Source organism: Dryobates pubescens, chromosome 5 (assembly GCF_014839835.1).
Source record: "Dryobates pubescens isolate bDryPub1 chromosome 5, bDryPub1.pri, whole genome shotgun sequence".
Taxonomy (NCBI): Eukaryota; Metazoa; Chordata; class Aves; order Piciformes; family Picidae; genus Dryobates; species Dryobates pubescens.
Window position 1 is genome coordinate 2,386,135 of NC_071616.1, and position 19,218 is coordinate 2,405,352.

At 54.3% G+C, this 19,218-nt stretch overlaps 1 protein-coding gene across 1 annotated transcript in view; it reads left to right on the top strand.

Moving 5' to 3' along the window:
- Positions 1–1,814: 1,814 nt before the first annotated feature.
- The window catches only part of ALX4 (ALX homeobox 4), a 54,237-nt gene continuing 36,833 nt past the window's right edge, over positions 1,815–19,218 (top strand). The window contains exon 1 of the mRNA XM_054161417.1: positions 1,815–2,223. Within this exon, the coding sequence (XP_054017392.1) occupies positions 1,815–2,223 (409 nt within the window). The remainder of the gene's footprint in view (positions 2,224–19,218) is intronic.

Sequence of the window (19,218 nt, forward strand, 5' to 3'; positions counted from 1 at the left end):
AAGGGGTTAAGGCCCTCTTCTCTTCCCTTCCTTTTCATCTCCTTTCTTTCTCTTGTATTTATTTCTCTTTTCTCCTTTATTTACCTTTTCCCTCCCTTTTCTATCCTTCCTTCCTTCCTTCCTTCCTACCTTCCTTCCTTCCTTCCTTCCTTCCTGTCTTTCTACCTATCTTTCTCTTGCTTGCTTGCTTCCGTTTCCTTGCCTTTATTTTTATCTTCTCCTTCTTTTCTTTCTTCTTTCCCTTCGCTTTCTTCCCCTTTCCTTTCTTTCTGTTCTTTCCTTTCTTTTGTCTTTCTGGGTTTCGGTTATTGTTTCATTTGATTTCGTTTTGTTTTCTCCTTGCTTTTCTCTTTCTTTCCTTTTATTTCTTTCGTTATCCTTTTCTTCCTTTCCCTTCCCTGTTTTATTTTTCCATCCCTTTCTCTGACTGGGGCACCGTGGATGCATTTTGCGTAATATCTTTATTACCGAGAACTTCAAGGTAAGCGAGCGATGGAAACCAGATGTGGGGGACGGGAGGAAGGCAAGGCACGAGTAAGTGGAAGGGGTAGCAGCAGTTAACGGGGGGGGGGGAGGAGGAGAATCAGGTTGGATGGTGGGCGGCTTGTGCTGGGGGGACACGACAGAAGGCGACTATCGATGTATTTTTTTCATCCCTTTTTGAGTTGCTATTGACCTCCTCAAAAAGGCTACTGCCAGGCTTCGTCCCTTTGCAAATTCACTCTGGGAAGTCCCAGGTTTTATCGCGTTTACCGACTGTGTTAAAACCCCTCCCTTGATGCCCCCCACCCGCTTTGGATCCAGTAGTTTTACACCTGGAGAGAGGATAAATTCCCGAGGTCAGTCGCGAATGACCATCAGAAACGTGGGGAGAAACGTGGCTGGAGATGCGCTGGGTCACCGCCGTGCCCGGGGAGAGCTTCCAGTCCTGAAAGGGTTAATAGGGGGTGGGGAAGCTTAAAGACGTATAGTATCTACAACCCATATTGCCTTTAGGAGAGAGGAGGGGGCCGCGAGGGTGAAGGCCGGGGCGAATCCAGAGTGTTCCCGATGTTGGATCCCGTATCCATCCCGCCGCAATACCGTGTTGGATTTTCTGGGGTTTAATCATCAGGACTGGTTGTTTAGTTTGGGGGTTGGGTTGCAGTGTTGTTTAGGTTGGGGTTGGGGTTTGGGGGGGGGGTGTTGTGTGTTTGTTTGTTTGTTTGGTGTTTATTTGGTGAGAGGTGGGGGTGGTTTGCGTTTCGTTGGGGGTTTCTTTATTATTCTTTTTAACGCAAAAGATGTGACCTCCACCCCTCTCTGCTTCCACACCCACCCACCCCCCCCCCAAACACATACACACACCCCCCTTCCCGGGCCCCCTCCCCTCTACTGTCATCATCTACATATTAATTGGGGGAGAAATCTCTCTCTTATTTTCTTCTTTCTTTTTTTTTTTTCCTTTTCCTTTTCCCTTTCCTTTTTTTTTCCCCCTATCTGTCTGGGGAGAAAGTGCAAAGAGGACTCTCTGTAGAAGGGCAGAGAAGTTTGGAGGGAGAGACGGGAAGGCGAGTGTGTGTGTGAGAGAGGGGAGAGAGAGAGAGAGAGAGAGAGGAGAGAGAGAGGGAGGGAGGGAGGGAAAGCCAAAGACCCCCTTTTACTGTGCGAGATCTTAAGGGGGTTTGGAGATCTGGTCAGCTTTCAAGAACATCTGAATCCTCTTAGAGCGCGCTGGCCCAGCCTTGAGTGTGCGTCTATGCGAGAGGGGGAGAGAGGTTCCTGGTGCCCCTCCAAAGCGCATTAAGGACACTCGGGCCCTTTTAATTTTAGGAATGAATGCTGATACTTGTGTTTCTTATTGTGATCCGGCTGCCATGGATTCCTACTACAACGCAGCCTCCCAGGGCACAGAAGGCTCCTCGCCTTTTAGGGCATTTCAAGCAAGTGACAAGTTCAGCCCTGCTTTCCTGGCCAGCAAAGGACAAGGCTTTGGTGACAGCAGCACTAAGTGCCGGAGCCGCTACAGCCAGCCGGAATGTCAGTCCCTGGATGGCAGCGGGCAGGCTCCGGCCGCCTTTAACAAATACCCAGCGCAGCAGCAACAGCAGCAACAGCAGCAACAGCAACAACAGCAACAGCAGCTCTACATGCAGCGAGGTCCCTGCAAAACCCCCCCGGAGAGCAACCTCAAGCTGCAAGACAGCAGCGGCCACAACGGAGCTCTGCAGGTCTCTTGTTACGGTGAGTCCGGGGCGAGCAGAGACTCAGAGAAGGAGGGAGGAAGGAAGGGGGGGGGAGAGGTTGGAGTGTGTTGGGGGGGGTGGGGGTGGGTGACAAGTCCTCTTGGGGGTCAAGGACATTTTGGCTGGCTCAAGTTGGCTGAGCAGAGCCTCGTCTCGCTGCGGTGCCAGGCTGGAGGCCGCCCGTCCATCCTTTCCCGTTCGTCGCCGTACTCCCCCCACGCTTCTCGTGCCCCAGTATTTGCGTTCTTTTGGAGGTTTCTCCCCATCAGGTCCCGCTTTGTGAGAGATTTTGCATCCTAATTTCTTTTCCTTGCCATTTGTGAACGGGGGAATCGAAGCGCTCCGCTCACTGAAATCCGCAATAAAGCTGGAAAGAGAAAGAGCGAGCAAAATACCGATGCTTTTCCAGGAGGGATAGTTCTGGGAGGGATTGCACCGCAACCTTCATTTTCCGCTCTAAGGGTCTCCCCCCCCTTCCTTATCTCCCACTTTCTCCGCTAGCTGCCCCCGGTGTAAACGGCTTCTGCCGGGCTGCAGATGAGCCGCTCGCATCCTCGGGCCCTCACATCCTCGTTAGGGTCATTAGCGGTGATTAAGACATATCCTTGCGTTGGCTGCTGGCTGGGACAGTCTGGAACTGGGGTCGCTTTCGTGTTGTTTCCCTGTGTAGGTTTTAAAAAGGCTTTCTTTCTCTCTTTCTTTTTCTTTCTTTCTTCCTTCCTTTCTTCCTTTCTTTCTTTCTTTCTTTTTCTTTCTTTCTTTCTTTCTTTCTTTCTTTCTTTTCTTCCTTTCTTTCTTTTTCTTTCTTTCTTTCTTTTCTTCCTTTCTTTCTTTCTTTTCTTCCTTTCTTTCTTTGTTTATTTCTTTCTTTCTTTCTTTTTCTTTCTTTCTTTATTTTCTTTCTTTGTTTATTTCTTTCTTTCTTTCTTTCTTTCTTTATTTCTATCTTTATTTCTCTCTTTCTTTCTTTCTCTCTTTCTTTCTTTCTTTCTCTCTTTCTTTTTTCTTTCTCTCTTTCTTTCTCTCTCTCATTCTTTCTTCCTTTCTTTCTTCTTCCTTTCTTCCTTTCTTCCTTTCTTCCTTTCTTCCTTCTTCCTTTCTTCCTTTCTTCCTTTCTTCCCCTACCCCACCCTCCCCCACGCCGTGTTTCGAGGCTTTCAGAGAAAATAAATTAATTATAATAATAATATTTTTTTTAAAATCAACAACCAAAAAAACCAAAACACACAAAAAAAAACCCGAAACCAAACCAAACCAAACCAAAGAAACCAAAACACCAAAGCGACAAACCAAACCAAACCAAGAAACAACAAAAAAACCAAACAAAACCCCAAGCAAAGCCGCAACAACTAAACCACCTCTAAAAAAAATAATAAAACCCCCAAACAAAACAAAACAAAACAAAACCACAAAGAAACAAACAAACAAAAAAATCAATAACCAAATCAACAGCTCCCCAAATCCCCTTATTTTTTTCCGAGGAAAAAGGTGGGAACCAAAGTTCTCCTTGCCGGTGAGCTAGGGGCGGGCGAGCAGAGGATGCCCCGGGCAGCATTCAGAGCCTCCCGCTTACGGGATCCACCGTGTCCCCGTCAAGCCGGTTCGAAGCGTCCTCTCTCCCCATTCCCCGGGTAGGGACAAGGACAAAGTCGTGACAGGGTCTCCAGGATCTCTTCAAGCGGGCGGTGACTGCGGAGTGAGGCCGCGGGAAAAGCGGCAGAAGCTCGGGCCGGGCCGCGGTCCCACCTCTTAGGTTGTCGCCATGACTTTGGGGGCTGTTTCCCCTCTTTACTTTCCCTTTCCCCCATCTTTAGGCAGAAGAAGAGGCCGGGATGCCTTCTCCTTGCCCATCTGCCTAACCCTGACGTGCCGGGCCGCGTCCAGGGGCTGTCCCTCACCCCATAAAAGCGCCCAAGGTGTCCCCGCACCCCTCCTTTGACCCCTGATCCACGGCCGCACAGGCGATTCCCCCTTTCCAGGTGACTCCGGGGGGCAAGGGCATGAAGCCTTCCTCCCCGCGCAGCCTTGCCGGGGAAGCGAACGCAAAGCCCGGCCGTGGACGACGGAAACGGGCACGAAAGGGACCGAGTTGCCCCTCGAGGACCCTTCTTGTCTTTTTCCACAGGGTGAAAGGGGACGCAGAAAACCCTCGCTGGGACCTTCACGGCCCCGTCACCATTTCGTTGTTAAGCGGCTCTCCTGTTGTAGTTTGCAAAGGGCCGGCTTAGCCTGCGATAACGACACTTTACAACCCCTAGTAAAGCTCCACACTAATTAATCGCCCTCTTTAACACCACCACGGAGTTTCTTCCCCCCCACCCCCCCCTTCCCCCCTCCGATTTATTTTCAAGCGGGGCCCGGATTTGACTTCGGTGGGGGGTGTGGGTGTGAGCTCCGCGTCGGGTGGCGACGATAATAATGAGATACACATGGATCCGCGAGGATAATTAGTAGTAATAATGCTAGTCATAATATTTTTATTATTAATAATAGTAATAGTAAATAATAGTTGTAATAAATAATAAAGGTTTAAGAGCGAGAGTCGCTAATAATAAGCAAATCGAGGTTTTGCAAAGAGACTGCAGCTCTCGTGGGCTCCTCTCCGCCTCTTCCCGAACGGCTTTTTGCCCGGGAACCCCCTACCGGCACCAGGACATCACCGAGCCTGGTTAACGGGGCCGGACAACCACCGAGCCCGGGTGCTAACCGGGAAAGAGAGAACCGTCCTCTTTCTCAGGGCATCTAAATTCCAGGCGGGATAAAAGGCGGACTGGGAGAGCTACGAGGGAGGCAGCCGCCGAGCCCCGGCTCCGGCTCCGGTGCTTTGTGCAGACGGGGAAGGAGCAGCCCGGTGCTGAGGAGGATGCTGGGGGTGGTGGGATGGGGCGCCTTGGCCCAGAGGCCTTCTATTTAAAACACAACAATTTCAACGCTCCCCACCCCCCCAAAAAAAATCCACCACCAAAAACAAAAGCAAAAAAAAAAGGAGAGAGGTTAAAAAGTAAATCCCGATGCCGACAAAGCGATCGGTGCCCCGCCGCTCCCCGTGCTGCTCCGGGATCTGCCGCGGGCCAGCTCCCCGCACTGCCCGGGGGGACTACGGGCACCCCACAGGCAGTTCTGGTCCCCGTTTGTCCCCTCCTGGCTGGCAAAGTCCCCGGGAGGGCACAGCGCGGCGGGGGTTGTGTCCCTCCTTTTTAAAACGATGTGTTTAATTTCCTTTTAATTCATTAGCAAACAAGGCGTTTGGAGTTACAAAAAGCCCGTGCCTGCCACCTATTGCTCCCGGCTTCTATTTCGAGATCTAAGCCCTTCTATCGCATCGTTACAGATAAATATAGACCGGCGAGAGCGGCGGCCGTAAATACACGGAGAACGCGGGGCGAAGAGCTGCCAGCCGGGGACACCGGGGACACCGCGGGGCTCTGAGTCCCGGCCGGGTTCCCGATTCACCCCTTGGAGCCGTGGCTGCCGACCTGGCCTTAGGAAGGGTCTGGGAGGGTTTTTTCAGGCTCCCTACAGACCCCTCGGGGCGGGAGCTGCCGCTCTGGCCCTGGAAAGAGATCCTGGAGGGGGTCCTGTTTGGGCTCCTCACGGACCCCTCGGAGCGGCGACTGCCGGTCTGACCCTGGAAAGGGATCCTGGGGGAATCCTGGCTGGGCACCGTCAATTAAAGCCGAAATTGTAAATATAATCCCGCGGCACAGATTCTCTAGCTCGGTTTGTGGGGGAGGTTGGAAGGAGTTTTCGACTGATTTACACCCTGTACTAATCCGACTTGCTCTCCCTCTTGCGTGGAGCTGAAGTAACTTGTACATCTTGAGACATCTGTAGGCACAAATATATGCAGCTAGAAATATGGGCTGGGGGGCGGGGGGGAGGGGGGGGAAGTGGGGAGGGAGGAGGAAATCAAACCAAACCCAAGCCAAGGATCCTTTGGGAAGAGAAGGGGAATGCGATGGGAATGTTTGCCCAAAGGGAACCGGGCTTTCTCTGGCAGAGGGAACTTTTTTAAGTGCCGGGTGATGCAAATAACGAGCGCTTGTTTCTCCTGCCGAGCCAGAAAAGGCAAAAAACAAACCCAGAAATGCGGCTTGCGAAGCGAAGGTGCGGGGAAAGCAACCGCCGTCGGAATCCCTTCGTCGGTGGCAGTTTTTAAACGGACACTTTTAATGCGTTTCTCCTCCTCCTCCTCCTCCTCCTCCTCCTCCTCCCCTTGATACAATGCAAACGGCAGGGATGAGCTCGCTGGCAGCTCAACCTCCCCCTCTCCAATTCCACCGCCTCCCGCTCTCCCCCGCTCGCCCTCAGCCCATGTTCAAGGGCTTTGCGAATCTTGGGGAGGGGAGGGAGGGGGAACCGGAGCGTCTCCCCACTTTCCCCGGCTCCAGCAGCACCGCTGCTCTCCCGCTTCTCCACATCGGGGCATGCGGCATGCTGAGCACCGGCACTCAGGATTTGGTGGGGGGGGGGGAATAGTTTGAATCCCCACCACCGCTGAGCATCTCCGCGGAACGGGCTTGGCCACCGGTCCGAGGGTGCAGAGGGGGTTTTGTGAGGGATATCCCCAGCTGCGTCCGCCGTCTCGGTCCTGCATCCTCTTCCCTCTCCCCGCAGCTTCGATTTTGGTTCCTTTCCCGTGGCTGAAAGCGCTTGGAGTGCTTGTGGGAGGGCGGTGCGCGGGGTCCTCCCCCGCTGCTCTCCCCGCCGGGATGCGAGGCCACACCGGGGTCGGGGCGATGCTGTCCGGAGAAGGGAGAGCCATGAGAGAGGATAAAGGGAGGGAAAGCGGAAGAAAAAGGGGGACGGAATCCCGGAGGGCATCAGGGAGGAGAAGCGGAGGGGAGCGGGGCGGCGGCGCGGCCGGTGCCTGCCCCCGGTGCTCGGTTGGGCTGAGCCCCGGCAGTTCCCGGCGTGCTGCTGACGCCGCCCTGGCAATCGCCCTCTCTTTTCCACAATAGGGCCACCAGATCTGCCATTCAAGGGCTCCGGCAGCCTCCCAGGGAGGGGAGGGAGCTCTGGCCGGGAGTTCTGTTTGAGCAGACACCCTGGGAGGTGCGGGATCTTCTTCCGCGAAAACCGGCGTGAATTCCTCAGGGAGCAGAACGCCAAGGTAGGGCTTCACCCTGGCCAAGCAGGAGGGCTGTATTCGCGACTCTTCCCCGAAAAAACTGGTCTGACCTTCTCATGCCTTCCTCTGGCTGGAGGCTTGGAGAGCGTTCCTGCCCCGGGCTGTTTATGTGTCAAAGGAGCCTTCCCCCCTCTCCTATTCCTGCCTCTCCTTTCTCTCCGGACGAGTCTTTGGCTTTCGCTGTTTATTTTCGACTTGTTCGCTGATGATGGGATGCGGGTCGGTCTCTTCCCCCCAGTAACAAGCCGTAAGACGAGAGGAAACGGCCTCAAGTTGCACCAGGGGAGGCTTAGGTTGGACCTTAGAAGAAACTTCTTTACTGAAAGGGTTCTCAAACATCGGGACAGACTCCCTAGGGAGGTGGTTGAATCCCCATCCCTGGAGGTGTTGAAAAGAGGCAGAGATGTGGTGCTGAGGGACACGGCTTAGCATCAGCCTTGGTAGAGTTAGAGAATGGTCGGACTGGATGATCTGCGAGGTCTTTTCCAACCCAAATATTTAACGGTTCTGTGATTAACTCTGCTTGTAGCCCTGCCCCGCCGCAGCTCGTAACGCCAGCAGCGAGGAAGCCGAGGAGAGAGGGAGAAAGAGCTTTAAAACTTTGAGGGGACTTCATTATGTTGAAAGCTAACGCAGCGTGAAGCAGAGGAGGAGAAAAGCACCGACGGCGAGTAGCGGGGCGGGGAGGGAGGGGGGAAAGAGGGCGAGATGCCTCCTGAGCACCTCTTTTGCTAAGGGCTGCGTGTAGGAGTGCTGCTGCGAGGCTGTGCTGATGGCAGATAGCAGAGGTGAGCTGTGTGTGTGTGTTTTCTGGAGCTGGAGGCTGTTTATTCTGTGCAGCCCTCCATCTGAGGGTATGCTCGGTGTGGTTGCATGACTAACCGACTGGCTGCAGTGATTCACTCTTATGGGTGACTGCTCCAAACAAGTTAGGAATCAAAAGAGGTTGCTCTGGCTGCGGTTCCCAACCTCCCAAGTCAAAGGCACTCACAGGGTTGAAGGGGAGCTAATGTTGCAGACTTCAGTCCCTCAGATCTTGATTTATTCCTTTTCCAAGCTGTGATGAGTTTCCCTTGTCAGAGGGAGGTGGTGTCTGGGAGGCTGGGAGCCAAGAGCCGCTGCTGAAGGACATCTCCAGCCCAGCCCTGTCTATTTCATTGCCTTAATTCTCAGTTCTTGAGCCAGTTTCACTTCTTGGAGTCCTTAAGCTAATTTATTATCTTCTTCGGGGCATTTGGGCAGCTACTGGAGTACTCAGGTAAAAAGCATGATGCATCCTGCGGTGGCAGGAGACTTTCTTTTTCTTCTCATTTTGGGGCTGGAAAAAAATGGAGGCTCAGAACCTGTGAGTGCCTTGTGCCAGGTGAAGCTGTCCCCGCTCGGTGACATCAGTGTGACCTTCCCAGGGCCATAATTCTGGCAGAAGGAGGCTCTTGGTGGGCTGGGGAAGGCACCCGCTGCCAGAGTCACGAGGCAGAGGTCCTGTGCTTGGTTTTGGAAGGGACTGAACTTAGGTTTCCCGGTCCTTAAGGAGGTTCTTAAGGTGCTATAAGGACAGCCAGGGGTTTGTTTGGTGCAAGAGGCTGCAGCAGTTCAGGTGGTGTATGCTCAGGTCTCCCAGCACGTGAAACAGGCTCAACTTGCTCATGGCTGTGTCTTCATAAAGCAGCTCATCAGCATGGGCAACCTGTATTGGTTGCCCAGCACAACCACACACCTTTCAGATAATGCCCAGGAGGCTGTGAAACCATCTGGGGCACCCTGTGGTTCTTTTCCAGCCTTCCTTGGGGTGATGCCTGCCCCAGAAGTCACACTCCTGAGGTATTCCTCCCACAGCCCCCAACAAAGAGCACGTCCCATCTCAGCTCAGTGGCTCATCAGCTCAGAAACGCTGGGTCTGGTATTTTCATGCTGATGTGTTCTCAGAAGGAAAAGAGAAGTAGTTCAGGGTGAGGAGAAGCCTGGGCAGTAATTGCAGCTGAGGCCAGACCCCTGTGACTTGAGAAGCCTTTAGAGAGAGATGGATGGGAACATCTCCTGTGAGTCAAGTGTGAGACTAATTTGCCATAGCTGCAGGTCTCTCTGCTGCCCCAACTTGCACATGAAAGCTCCGAAGGAAGGAGGCCAGCTACTTGCATCTGTTAGACAAATGACCTTCACTTTGGTTTCTGTGTGAGTTCAGCAGTTCTTACAGGCACTGCTTGGCCAGGTCTTCATTCATGCTTCATGTTCTGATGGTCACAGAAGCAGGCAGGAAGGTAAAGAGCAATTTTGATACTGCTAGGGTAATTCTTTTGTTTATTTTCTTATGATCAAAGAGAAGTGGATCAAGGAGTGAAAAAGGAGCAGAGGTGAAAGAAAAGAGGAAGGGAAAGAGGAAGAGGAGAAATGATGGATATAAGCTCCAGCACAGGAGGTTCCACCTCAGCATGAGCAGGAACTTCCTCACTGTGAGGCTCACAGAGCACTGGAGCAGGCTGCCCAGAGGGGTTGGGGAGTCTCCTTCTCTGGAGCCTTCCCAGCCCTGTCTGGATGTGTTCCTGTGTGACCTGTGCTGGGTTCTCTGCTCCTGCTCTGGCAGGGGGGTTGGACTGGAAGATCTCCAGAGGTCCCTTCCAACCCCTAGCATCCTCTAATCCTATGAATGCCTGGATGGTTGGGGACTGGATATCTGGATGGTTTGGGGCTGCACTGCTGTGTCCATCCTTCCTCCAAGTTAAAGAGAGAGCTGGTTTCCCTTCTCTCCCACCCACCCCAGCACAGACTGAAGGCCCCTTCCAACCCCTAACATCCTGTGATCCTGTGATCTCGGAGGGCTGATGAGCAGTGGCAGACTCAGCAGCATTTTGGAAGGTGGTCTGATTTTCTGCACTCTATCAGCATGAATCCACCAGCATCAAATTCTTCATCTGGCTGTTGAGAGCAGTTGTGATTCAACATCCTGCTCCCTTCAGGTCCTGGCAGGACTCAGCCATGACAAGCCGGTGTGTCATGAGCTCCGGTGTCTCCTTATCTCCACTGATGGAAGACATCTCATTGCTTATCTCAGCAGTTAGGTGCCTGTTTACATCTGATTAAATGGTTGGATTTCAGGGGGTTTTTGGAAGATGTGGGTTTACCCTGCTGCAGCTAATCTGCTTGCTGGAAGGCAAGTGGATTTTCAGCTGCTGGTGGAGCTGGAGAGGCGAGCTGGTTCAGTCACTGACAGGCATGCTGTGTGCTGAGGCTTGGGTGGAAGCTTGGGGAGGGGAGCAACCACCTTTAGTCAGTGAAAGTCTGAAAGCATCACAGAAACAGCAGAAGGCCAAGGCCCAGCAGAGAAGTGTTGTGAGTGGAACTGGAAGGAGGTGAGGAAGAGACAGAACAAGCACTTGGGGCTGGCTTCTGGCTGGGGGAAAGAAAAGCAGCTTGTTTTGAAACAACTGTAACATGCACCACATCTTATACATCCCAGAGTCCCAGTGTGGTGGGGATTGGAAGGGACCTCTGGAGCTCACCCAGTCCAAGCCCCTGCCAAAGCAGGGCACCCCCAGCAGCTTGCCCAGGAGCACAATGGCCAGGGGGGTTTGGAAGCTCTCCACACCAGGAGACTCCACAACCTCTCTGGGCAGCCTGCTCCAGGCCTCCAGCACCCTCACAACAAAGAAGTTTCTCCTCCTGTTCAGATGGAACCTCCTGGGTTCCACTTTGTGCCCACTGCCCCTTGTCCAGTTGCTGGACACCACTGGCTGGCCCCAGCCTCTTACCCTCCACAGCTCCTTTATCTTTTGCTGAGCACTGCTCAGCTCCCCTCTGGGGCTGCCCTTCTGCAGGCTCTCAGCCCCAGGGCTCTCAGCCTCACAGAGCTGCTCCAGGACCCTCAGCACCCCTGTAGCCTCTGCTGGGCTCTCTCCAATAGTTCCCTGTCTCTCTTGAACTCCCAGAACTGGACCCAGGACTCCAGGACCTCCTGTTCAGGTGGAACCTCCTGGGTTCCAGTTTGTGCCCATTGCCCCTTGTCCTGTCCCTGGGCACCACTGAGCACAGTCTGGCCCCAGCCTCTTGCTCCCCACCCTTTAGCTCTTGCTGAGCATTGAGCAGATCCTTGCAACTCTGAAACTCTCTTGGTAGCCTCTGCTGGACTCTGCAGTGGTTCCCTGTCTCTCTTGAACTGGGGAGCCCAGAACTGGATCCAGTACTCCAGATGTGTCTTAAGTAGGGGAAAGTAGTGGGGGAGGAGAACCTCCCTAGACCTGCTGGCCACACTCTTCTTCATGCATCCCTAGACACCATTGGTCTTCTAGGCCAGGAGGGCACATTGCTGGCTCCTGGTGAATTTGCTGTCCACCAGCACTGCGTGTGTCTGCTGGCTCTGGTGTTCAAGGAGGCAGGAGTTTTCAGGCAAGAAACTTCTCAAGTCCCACCAGTCCCTGCCTGTAGTGGAGGGTCCCTCTTCTGGACTTCAGGTGTTGACTGGGAGCATTGGCCCTGGTGTGGGGCAGGATGCAGTTTCCCAAGAGGGATATTCTCAGGAGCCTGGGCTGGGGATTCAGAAGACTGCAAGACCTCCTGGAGCAGCGTGTGGTTCTTTCCCATTCTCCTCTGGGATGCTGCATGCCCAGACCTCATCCTGCAGTGGAGTCAGGAGCACAGCTGTGGCGAGGACCCATACCTGAGAGCTGAGCAGCTCTGTGTTACAGACACAGCCTGCCTTATCAAGATTTGGTCTGAACCTTCATAAGCAGATTGGAGCCAGATACCAGTCTGAGCTAGACAGGACACAGCCAAATGCTAGGAGGCAAGACAAAGAAGAGACCCACCTAAATTGGCAGAGGACCTGCAGACATTTTGGGTTCCTCACCTCTCCAGATGCCAGCGAGGACTTCCAAGATAAATAGCCAATGGACCAGTTGCTAGACACTCAGACAGGTTGTGCAGCAGGCCAGAAATGCTCCATGAAGCTGTGGGATTTATGGTGGAGCTTAAATGTTGTGGTTCAGCCCTCAAACAGGAGCTGGAAAGCTGCTGCTGGCAGAGGAGAGAGAAGCTGGTTGCTTTCTAGAAGGTCCTCAGCTAGAGGAGAAGAGCATTTCCATCCAGTTCACACCACCCCAAGCTGTTAGAAGAAGGGACTTTTGTAGGCTAGGAAGCAATGGGGACTTGGCTACCACATCAAACATGAGCTCAGGGGCTTGGTTAATCATGGCTCTGCTGGGGAGCCTTGTGACAATGGACTGGTTGAGCCCAGGCTCAACCAGGAGGACCCAAAGCTGCACATGCCGAGCTGGGGGATGCTGGCTTGAAGTTAGACTGGAGGCTGCAGCAAGGCTTTGTGGTGCCCAGGGTTGGGTATTAAGCTGATGTTCAGAGAACCTCACTCTTCCCTTTAATTAGCTTGCTTTGGGGGCAGGTGCTTTTGTGGCTGGCTCTCCTGGAAATCCCCTTCTCCTTGGTGGCAAAAGAGTTGGAGTTCTTGGCTGAACTTTTGTCTCCATTTGGCAGAGGGAGGGCTACAGGGGAAGCCAAGCAGCAGGAGAGGGGTTGGTTTCCTAGGGAATTTCTAGGGTGCTCACTCAGGTACTGGTAGCTGACACCAGACAGAAAGGGAGGTGATGGAACAAGCCAAGATTGAGCTTCCTCATGGGGATGAGGGAAGGTGGGGACAGGGGTAGGCAGCTTTTGCTGGAGGAAAATGCTTGTGGGAGACTGGAAATGCTCAGCACAGCCAAGGTGGGAGATGAACTGGCACTCAGCATAAGGTGGGAGATGAACTGGCACTCAGCATAAGGTGGGAGATGAACTGGCACTCAGCATTTCCCCTCCTGTGGCTGGGACCTGGTCAGTGAGCACCAGGGCTCTCAGCTTTTCCTTCAAAGGTGAGGCTCATGTGAAGCAAAGAGGTCTGGGCAATCTGTTTGTGGCTCCTGCCTCTGTGGGCAAGCCCTCGAGCTGTCTCTTTGAGCTTGCAGCCAACCCTTGGACCTCATCTGTTGTCCTGGTTAGGAAAAAGGCCAACAAGAGCTTTGGTGTGCAACACATTAATCAAAGGCTGCTTGTGCCTTGCCATTAGCAGATAATATCTGGGATGTGCCTGGCTAGGCTCATTTTGGTTTCCCCAATGGATATCTGGGGGTGAAAATGGCTTTCATGTTAGCACAGGTCCATGGCAAAGTGTAGCATGGGTCTCCCTTTTGCCTTCCCTAGAGAGAGAGAGAGAAGCAGAGCAGCTACTGCATGCCTCACCGTGGGGACACCCTGGATTATGGGAGACCCTCAAACAGGAGCTGATAGCTTTCTAGAAATGGGCTGCCATGAGCTTGAGGCTTCCACCTGAGCCCAGGTTGGATCACTGCACCAGCACAGAAACACTCAGGTTGGAAAAGAGCCTCAGGATCACCAAGTCCAAGCCAGAACCCTACCCCACAAGGGGCATGCCTAACCCACAGCCCCAAGCACCACAGCCAAACCACCTGCAAACACAGCCAGCCCTGGGCACTCCACCACCTCCCTGGGCAGCACTTTCCAATCCCTGACCACTCTTGCCCTGAAAAAAATGTTTCCTACTGTCCAGTCTAAACCTCCCCAGGGGCAGCTTGAGGCCATTCCTCTTCTTCTGTCACTAATTACCTGTGGGAAGAGCCCAGCAGCAGCCTCTCCACAGCCTCCTTTCAGGTGGTTATAGACAGCCAGGAGGTCTCCCCTCAGCCTCCTCTGTTTCACACTACCCATCCCCAGCTCCTTCAGTCTCTCTCCAGCAGATTTCTTCCCCAGGCCCTTCCCAGCTTCCTTGCCCTGCTCTGCCCTGGCTCCAGCACCTCCACAGCTCTCTTGTCCTTAGGTGCCCAGAACTGGACACAAGCCTCCAGGTGTGGCCTCCCCAGAGCCGAGTGCCAGGGGACAATCCCCTCCCTGCTCCTCTGGACACAGCATTGCTGATCCCAGCCAGGAGGCCTTTGGCTTTCTTGGCCCCCTGGGCACACTGCTGGCTCATGTTTAGGCAGCTGTCAATCAGCACCCCCAGGTCCCTCTCTGCCTGGCTGCTCTCAGCCACTCTGCCCCCAGCCTGTAGCTCTGCCTGGGGTTGCTGTGGCCAAAGTGCAGCCCCTGGCACTTGGACTTGTTGAATGCCATCCTGTTGGCCTCTGCCCATCTGTCCAGTCGGTCGAGGTCCCTCTGCAGAGCCCTTCAGCCCTCTAACTGACCAACATCTGCTCCCAACTTGGTGTCATCTGCAAACTTGCTGCTGACTGACTCCATCCCCTCATCCAGATCATCAATGAAGATGTTAAAGAGGATGGGGCCCAGCACTGATCCCTGGGGCTCACCACTGGTGCCTGGCTGCCAGCTGGCTGTGGCACCATTCACCACCACTCTCTGGGCTCAGCCTCCAGCCAGTTCCTCACCCAGCTCAGAGAGCTGCTGTCCAAGCCACAAGCTGACAGCTTGGCCAGCAGTTTGCTGTGGGGGATGGTGTCAAAGGCCTTACTGAAGCCCAGGCAGACCACATCCACAGCCTGCCCCACATCCACCAGGCAGTCACCTGATCATAGAAGGAGATCAGGCTGGAGAGGCAGGACCTGCCCTTCCTAAATCCATGCTGGCTGGACCTGAGCCCTTGGCCATGCTTCAGGTGCAGTTATTGCCCCCAGGATAATCTGCTCCATCACTTTCCCTGGCACTGAGGTCAGGCTGCCAGGCCTGGAGTTTCCAGGTTCCTCCATCCCACCCTGCTTGTGGATGGGGACCACCTTGGCCAGTTTCAGTCACCTGGGACCTCTCCAGTGAGCCAGGACTGGAGGAAAATGATGGAGAGCGGCTTGGCAGCTCATCTGCCAGCTCTCTCAGCACCCTAGGATGGATCCCATCCGGTCCCATGGACTTGTGAGTGTCCAAGTGGCTCAGCAGGTCCCCAACTAATTCCTCATGGATTTCCAGGGCAGCACACTGCTCCCTGACCCCATTGCCTAGCTCAGGAGGCCCTGAGCTCCTGCCTTGCTGTTAGACATTGAGGCAAAGAAGGTGTTCAGGACCTCAGCCTTTGCCTCATCTTCAGTCACTGTTCCCCCCCCCCCAGTCCTATCCCTCCCTGACACCCTCAGAAGTCCCTCCCCAGCCTTCTTGTAGCCCCCTTCAGAAGGCCACCAGAAGGTCTCCTTGGAGCCTTTTCTCCTCCAGACTGAGCAGCCTGTGTGGGTGTGTACCCTCAAGTGTTAGGCCATGTCTGTGGGTTTGGAAGAGCAGAGTTTAAGGAGCTAAAAGTGGCCCTGAAAGAGAGTCCTGGTCCCCAAATGAGGTGTGACAGAACAACGGAAAACACTAAAGCCACAAGGAGCCCAACTCCCTTGGCACCAGTGTCTGGCCTTCAGAGGGGGCAAAAGCTCTCCTGGTGATGATGGGAAGGCTTGGAATTCGACTCTGAGACGTTGTATGGGAAATGGAGAGACAGAACAATGGGTGATGAGTCTCCATGAGAGCTCATGAGACCCAAAAATGCTCTGAAAGGAGCCTCTGAGGTTTTGTGATGATGTCAAAGCCCTTGGACCTCTGCAAGTTGCAAAATCCTTGGTGGAGGCCAAGCAAGGGCTGGGTCTGGAGGGAAAAGCAGGCAGAGGGTGGAAAATCCCCAGGGGAAATGGGATGGGTTTCTGGCATGTGTTGTGTTGCCAGAGGAGGTTCCCCCCATGGATGGGGAGAAATCCTGCTGGGAAGTGCCTCCTGGGGGGGGGGGGTGCTCTGCAAGGATTCATTGCTGCTGATGCTGTTGGTTCTTGGCCTGAGAAGGAATCTGCCAGGGCAATGTTTTGTTGGTAGCTATGGATTTCCTTAGAGAATGACCTGAAACTTGCCCAAAAAGGACCCAAGCAGCTGGGATTGCAACCAAGCTTTGGAGGGGATGGATTTCTCACCATATGTGGGGAGCCAGCTGTGAGGAACATGCAACAGGGCAGTGCCTTTGGGGCTGCAGGACTGCAGCAGGTCTGCTGAATGCTGGCAAACTCAGCAGGAGCTCCTCAGCATCCTATGGGTGGTGGGGAGGGGAAGCTTGGCTGGTGCTGGGAGGAGGAGGCATGGACATGACACTTGGCCTGGATGTTCCATTGCAGCTCCTCAGTGCCTTGGTATCTGCCTGCCCCCTCTGAGACACCTTTGGGTGTCTTGCACAGTGCCACAAACCAATGAGTGCAGAACTAAATCACCATCCCCACCCCCTTCCCCCCCAGATGCTCTATGAGGACACCTTCTTGTGGCCTTCCAGATGTGTTCCTGTGTGACCTGTGCTGGGTTCTCTGCTCCTGCTCTGGCAGGGGGGTTGGACCTGAAGATCTCTGGAGGTCCCTTCCGACCCCTGACATCCTCAGATCCTGTGCTTGCATCACAGATCACCTTTCAGCTGCCTGCTGACAACCTGCTGACCCAAGATTACTTACAAACATCATCCCAACACCAATCCTGGGTCCCAAATAGACCTCCAAAAACTCACCATTGGCTGCCAGAGCCCTGGAGCAGGCTGCCCAGAGAGGCTGTGGAGTCTCCTTCTCTGGAGCCTTTCAAAAGCCACAGGGATGCATTGCTCTGCACCCTGATCCAGGTGTGCCTGTATTAGCAGGGAGCTTCAACTCCAATCCCCAGATCTACCTTCCAAACACCACCATTCTGGGATTCTGCCCCTCTGCTCCTCTCTGCTGAGACCACAGCTGGAGCTCTGGGGCCAGCTCTGGAGCCTCTGTGCCAGGAAGGCTCTGGAGGGGCTGGAAGGTGTCCAGAGCAGGGCCAGGAGGAGGAGCAGAGGGCTGGAGCTGCTCTGCTCTGGAGACAGCCTGAGAGAGTTGGGGTTGTGCAGGCTGGAGAGGAGAAGGCTCCCAGGAGACCTCATTGTGGCCTTCCAGGATCTGCAGGGGGCTGCAAGAAAGCTGGGGAGGGACTTTGGAGGGTGTCAGGGAGGGATAGGACTGGGGGGGATGGAGCAGAACTAGAAGTGGGGAGATTGAGATTGGCTGTGAGGAAGAAGTTGTTGCCCAGGAGGGTGGTGAGAGCCTGGCACAGGTTGCCCAGGGAGGTGGTGAGCAACCTGCTGTGGTGTGAGGTGTCCCAGGGGGTTGGGATTGGTCCCTTCCATCCCTGCCAGTTCTGTGATTCTATGATCCTGTGTTGCTATAATGCCAGAGGCATTCATTGGTTCCCTCTGCTCTCTGAGTACTCCTGTAGGGCTTACTCCTTGTTTTCCCAGTGGGGGAGGAAGTGACCTCTGAGGATCACCCAGTCCCACCCCCTGCTACAGCAGGGTCACCCACAGCACATTGCCCAGGAGGTGTCTGAAAGTCTCCAGAGAAGAGGAGTGCTGGAGGAAACCATGGAAGGTCTCCACCCCAAAGAAGGGCTCAAGGAGCCCCTGAGCTGCACTGGTACCAAGAGGATTTGCTTGGGGTTAGGGACTGAGTAATTGCACCTGGTGTCTTCTGCCTCCCAAAGCAACCATGCAGGGCCCAGATCAGCTTAAATGACATTGTTCATCTCCAGCAGCATGTCCCATAGCTGATGAAGATGAGGCTTGTCCACAGGGGTGGCACAACTCCTGTGCAGTCCAGCTGGCCTCAGCTTGTAGTCCATACAGGACTAAATGAGCTTCTGTGGGGAGTCACTCCCTTGCAGAATAACTCCCAGGTGAGAGGGGAGGGAGAGGTGTGTGTGTGTGGAGCTTTCCCTAGAGCATGATGTGATGTAAACAGAAGAGAAAACTTGGGTGCTCCATGATGCTCAGGTGCTGCAGCAGGAGCTCTGTAGAGCATTACTGGTTGGGGACAGTCTGGAGGCCAGTATGTCATAGAATCTCTGACCTGTCAGGGTTGGAAGGGACCTCAAGGCTCAGCCAGTCCCAGCCCCCTGCCATGGGCAGGGACACCTCACACCACAGCAGCTTGCTCACAGCCACCTCCAGCCTGGCTGCAAACACCTCCAGGCAGGAGGCTGCCACCACCTCCCTGGGCAACCTGTGCCAGGCTCTCACCACCCTCATGGGCAACAGCTTCTTCCTCACAGCCAATCTCAATCTCCCCACTTCTGGTTTTGCTCCATCCCCCCCAGTCCTATCCCTCCCTGACACCCTCAAAAGTCCCTCCCCAGCTTTCTTGCAGCCCCCTGCAGATCCTGGAAGGCCACAATGAGGTCTCCTGGGAGCCTTCTCCTCTCCAGCCTGCACAACCCCAACTCTCTCAGGCTGTCTCCAGAGCAGAGCAGCTCCAGCCCTCTGCTCCTCCTCCTGGCCCTGCTCTGGACACCTTCCAGCCCCTCCAGAGCCTTCCTGGCACAGAGGCTCCAGAGCTGGCCCCAGAGCTGCAGCTGTGGGCTCAGCAGAGTGGAGCAGAGGGGTAGAATCCCAGAATGGTGGTGTTTGGAAGGTAGATCTGGGGATTGGAGTTGAAGCTCCCTGCTAATACAGGCACACCTGGATCAGGGTGCAGAGCAATGCATCCCTGTGGCTTTTGAAAGGCTCCAGAGAAGGAGGCTCCACAGCCTCTCTGGGCAGCCTGCTCCAGGGCTCTGGCAGCCAATGATGAGTTTTTGGAGGTCTATTTGGGACCCAGGATTGGTGTTGGGATGATGTTTGTAAGTAATCTTGGGTCAGCAGGTTGTCAGCAGGCAGCTGAAAGGTGATCTGTGATGCAAGCACAGGATCTGAGGATGTCAGGGGTTGGAAGGGACCTCCTGAGATCTTCAGGTCCAACCCCCTGCCAGAGCAGGAGCAGAGAACCCAGCACAGGGCACACAGGAACACATCCAGACAGGGCTGGGAAGGCTCCAGAGAAGGAGACTCCACAACCTCTCTGGGCAGCCTGCTCCAGGGCTTGGGGAGCCTCACAGGGCAGAAGTTCCTCCTCATCTTGA